A 3,448-nucleotide genomic window follows, 5' to 3' on the forward strand; every position below is an offset into this window, starting at 1 on the left:
TTATATATAATTTTTTATATTGTTAAATCTTAAATAAAATGAAATAAAATATTTTTTTATATATTTATGTTAAATATATAACATTTATATACATATATATATATATATACATATAAATATAAATAATATTTAAAATTTATATATAAATATAAATCGGTTTATAAATAAATAATTTATCTTACGATAACAATTTCATTAAATTGCTATAATCGCCTTACTAGTTTTACGTGAATATCTATCGTCCAAAATAGGATGTCTTAATTTATATAAGATATTTCGAAGACGTTTATTACACCATTGAAATATTTGTTCCCTTAATAATTGATAGTCATTCATTCTATATTTTTATTTTTGAAATAAATTATTTATTTAATGTTATAATTTTATATTTTCGCATGGCATTAATTAAGAAAACAGAAAAATAAATGTTTTTATTTATTTACTACTTTAATTATATGAATTTGTTTAATGATTATTTTTAAATCAATTTATTTTAAGGAACTTATTCATTAGGTGAATATAAATATAATAATTATTAATTATTAATTGATGAATAAAAATTATATAAGTAGTAACAATGAAACTCTGATATGAAATATTTATTTACAATAATTTAATTGTATAAAAATCTCGAAAATGTAATATCTTCATTTTGTCTTCTTAAATTTAATAAAGCAACTTAAAAATTACATTTCTATGGAAGAATATCTTGATGTTTAAAATCATGCAATCCGACTAGGATTCAAGATCAAAAACAGAGAAAAAATTAAAAACACACAGAAAAAATATATTTTGTTTTTCTTGATAAATGTAGTGTCATATGTACAATGCCATTACTGATAATATAAATTAGTCTTGGTGTACATTGTCTTCATCTTATTTATCTCTAAACTGTTTTATAGTTACTATTTTATAGTTTTTCATTTTTTTTTCATTATAATTTTACGCATTTAAATTTAAAAAAAAGAGTAAAAAATTTAAATTCTACTTTAACAATTTCTTTATCCAAATTAAATAATTTTAAATGAATGGATGCTATAGTTCTTTATCCAATAAACAATGAACTTATTATAAACTTGATTGAGCATATAAAGGAACAGGAATGGGAGACTGCTTTTACTTAATGATCATGACAATGTAATGATGCACATTTAAGTGATAATAACATCTACCACTCTTTTTTATGTTCATCCATTGATACACCTCCAGGTCCTAAAGAAACTATCATTAAAAGGCCACCAATCACTGATAACGTCTGTAAAAATTTAAATTTATTATATTCTTAATTAATAAAATTATAAGATAAATGATTAATTAATTTATAATAAAAAACAATAAAAAGAATTGAAAAATACCTGGAAAAAATCATATTTAAGAAAGTCTCGAAGTGCTTTATACTCTGGAATGGTCCACCATGCATTGTGATAAAGATTCAATGCAGATAATAGTAAGACAAGTAACAGTGCACTGAGTTTGGTTTTATATCCAATAGTTACTAATACCATCAAACTGCTTCCAAGAATATCTTGCAAAATTTGAAGGAATGATATTTCAAAACGAATTAGCGTAGTGAACATAAATGCTAATAAAATTCTTCCAGCTAATTGTAAAAGATTTTTAGGCTTATTATCTCCCAAACTTGGAACACCAGCAAATAATGATCTGCCTTCTCCTCTTGATTCAGCCAAAACCAAAAGAAGTGCTCCTATTAATGCCAAATTTCTAAATAGAAATGTTATATCCCAGAAAATATTGTAAGCTAATGTCTGAAGAACGACTATGAAAAACAAGATTCCACAAGCAATGCTGACTTTCCATCTTCCGATAACCATGACACACCCACCAAGTTGTCCAATTAAATTAACAAAGACAAATACTGTAGCTAAGAAGCTACCACAATGCCAACTATTGTTCATAAATTCTTTTTGCTCTGACCATTGAAACCACATTCTTAATCCATCTTCTAGAAATGTAGCTATGAGACAAAGTCTTGCAAGAGTTGGCAGTATATGCTTTCCATTGCGAATTACCTATTAGTAAAAAATAATAATAATTAGAATTATATATTATACTTAAAAAATAAGAATGTATTTATATATTAAAAATTATTTACATAAGTTTTTATATCTTTTATTTTATCTTATATTTTATATTGAATATTTTCTATTACTAAAACAACTAAAATAAGCATATAATAACATTAAAAAAATGAATGTTTTTTTATAAAGATTAATGAAAGTGAAAAAAATATTATATAAATAAAGAAAAATAAAATAATTATAAAAAGTTAATATCTTCCTAAACATATAAACAAATTTTTATTCGTTAAATTTATTTTAACTAAACAATAATATAAATTTTATTTTGATCTCATTTTGATATGAACATGGTATTTGTAATATATAAATTCCCTAACCTTTAATTTTTTAGGGTGCAAACATTAATATAAGAAAGTTTACAATATTTAATAATATTATAGAATCTTTATATCAAGAAATAATCAAGAAAATAAAAAATTAAAATTAAAATATGTGAATGTAATATACTAATCGTAACACGATGACGTTGACAGGAGTACACCTGTGTTCCTGTAGGAATTTTGCTGGTCTTTTGTTATGAATTTCTGAACGTGAAATTAAAATTATTCATAAAAAAAAAATAAATCGAATGCGATAATCCATAAATTTACCTGATCTGCGATTTCTTCCGCTTTTGAGATTACCTCCTGCGAGATTAGCATCTTGTTTTATTTAAAAATCAAAAAGTATCCATACACTTACATATACACACGTGCGCGCACGCAAGTGATACTGATAGAAACGAGTAGACAAAGACAGAAAAGGAGAAGGAGAGAGGGAGAAAATTGGAGAAACACGGAACAAATAACCTTACCGCTCAGCACAATTGTGTAAGCGGTAGTAAGTATTCTTGCAACTCTTCTGAATGATGTGGAGATCGAGGTACGCGTCACTTCCGGCATACGTGGTCAGTACAATTTATTTCATGGTCTTTTTAAAAGTACAAAGATCAACTACTTAAATTATATTTTCTTTTAATTTTCTTAAAATTTTCTTTTATTATATTCTTTATTTTTTTTTATTTTCTAACACATTTCTTTTAAGAACAATATTTCTTATTTCAAATATTTCAAATTGGATAATAAAATTATTCTTTAACAAAATTTAAAAAATCTTTAAGATAAATTTTGATAATTTTAAATGAAATAATATAGAATAATTTGTTTGGGCTAATAATATAATTGATAAATAATTTTGTATTTTATTTGTATTTTTTTATCTTTTTATTACAATTCAATAATTTTGTTTATTATCTTAATATTTTAATTTTTTATTTTATTTATCTACAATAAAATATAATTTTGATAAAATATGAAATTCGCACTTATTTTTAAATTGAAAATGTGTATGTATATATATATATATATATA

General features: G+C 22.8%; 2 protein-coding genes across 2 annotated transcripts in view; one reads left to right on the forward strand and one right to left on the reverse strand.

The window, feature by feature from the left end:
- Positions 1 to 766: 766 nt before the first annotated feature.
- Positions 767 to 2,991, reverse strand: LOC102681746 (surfeit locus protein 4 homolog). The gene is made up of 3 exons (XM_006621940.2): positions 2,690 to 2,991; positions 1,356 to 2,030; positions 767 to 1,255 (listed from the first exon to the last, which is right to left on the reverse strand). Exons 1-3 carry the CDS (start codon positions 2,738 to 2,740, stop codon positions 1,169 to 1,171), a joined length of 813 nt encoding a protein of 270 aa, XP_006622003.1. The 5' UTR covers positions 2,741 to 2,991; the 3' UTR covers positions 767 to 1,168.
- LOC102670721 (dual specificity protein phosphatase MPK-4) overlaps positions 2,863 to 3,448 on the forward strand; it is a 3,536-nt gene continuing 2,950 nt past the window's right edge. Inside the window, exon 1 of the mRNA XM_006621945.2 lies at positions 2,863 to 2,985. The gene's annotated coding sequence lies outside the window, so the exon portion shown is untranslated. The remainder of the gene's footprint in view (positions 2,986 to 3,448) is intronic.

The sequence above is a fragment of the Apis dorsata genome, unplaced genomic scaffold (genome assembly GCF_000469605.1).
Source record: "Apis dorsata unplaced genomic scaffold, Apis dorsata 1.3 scaffold_651, whole genome shotgun sequence".
In the NCBI taxonomy this organism is placed as follows: domain Eukaryota; kingdom Metazoa; phylum Arthropoda; class Insecta; order Hymenoptera; family Apidae; genus Apis; species Apis dorsata.

Excerpts from the sequence above, each read along its gene's own strand:
- LOC102681746 (XM_006621940.2), bottom strand. The coding sequence starts at position 2,740 with ATGCTAATCTCGCAGGAGGTAATCTCAAAAGCGGAAGAAATCGCAGAT. Across the intron at positions 2,031-2,689 it reads CGGAAGAAATCGCAGATCAG|GTAATTCGCAATGGAAAGCA; the intron begins GTAAATTTATGG and ends TTTTACTAATAG. Across the intron at positions 1,256-1,355 it reads TTAAATATGATTTTTTCCAG|ACGTTATCAGTGATTGGTGG; the intron begins GTATTTTTCAAT and ends AAATTTTTACAG.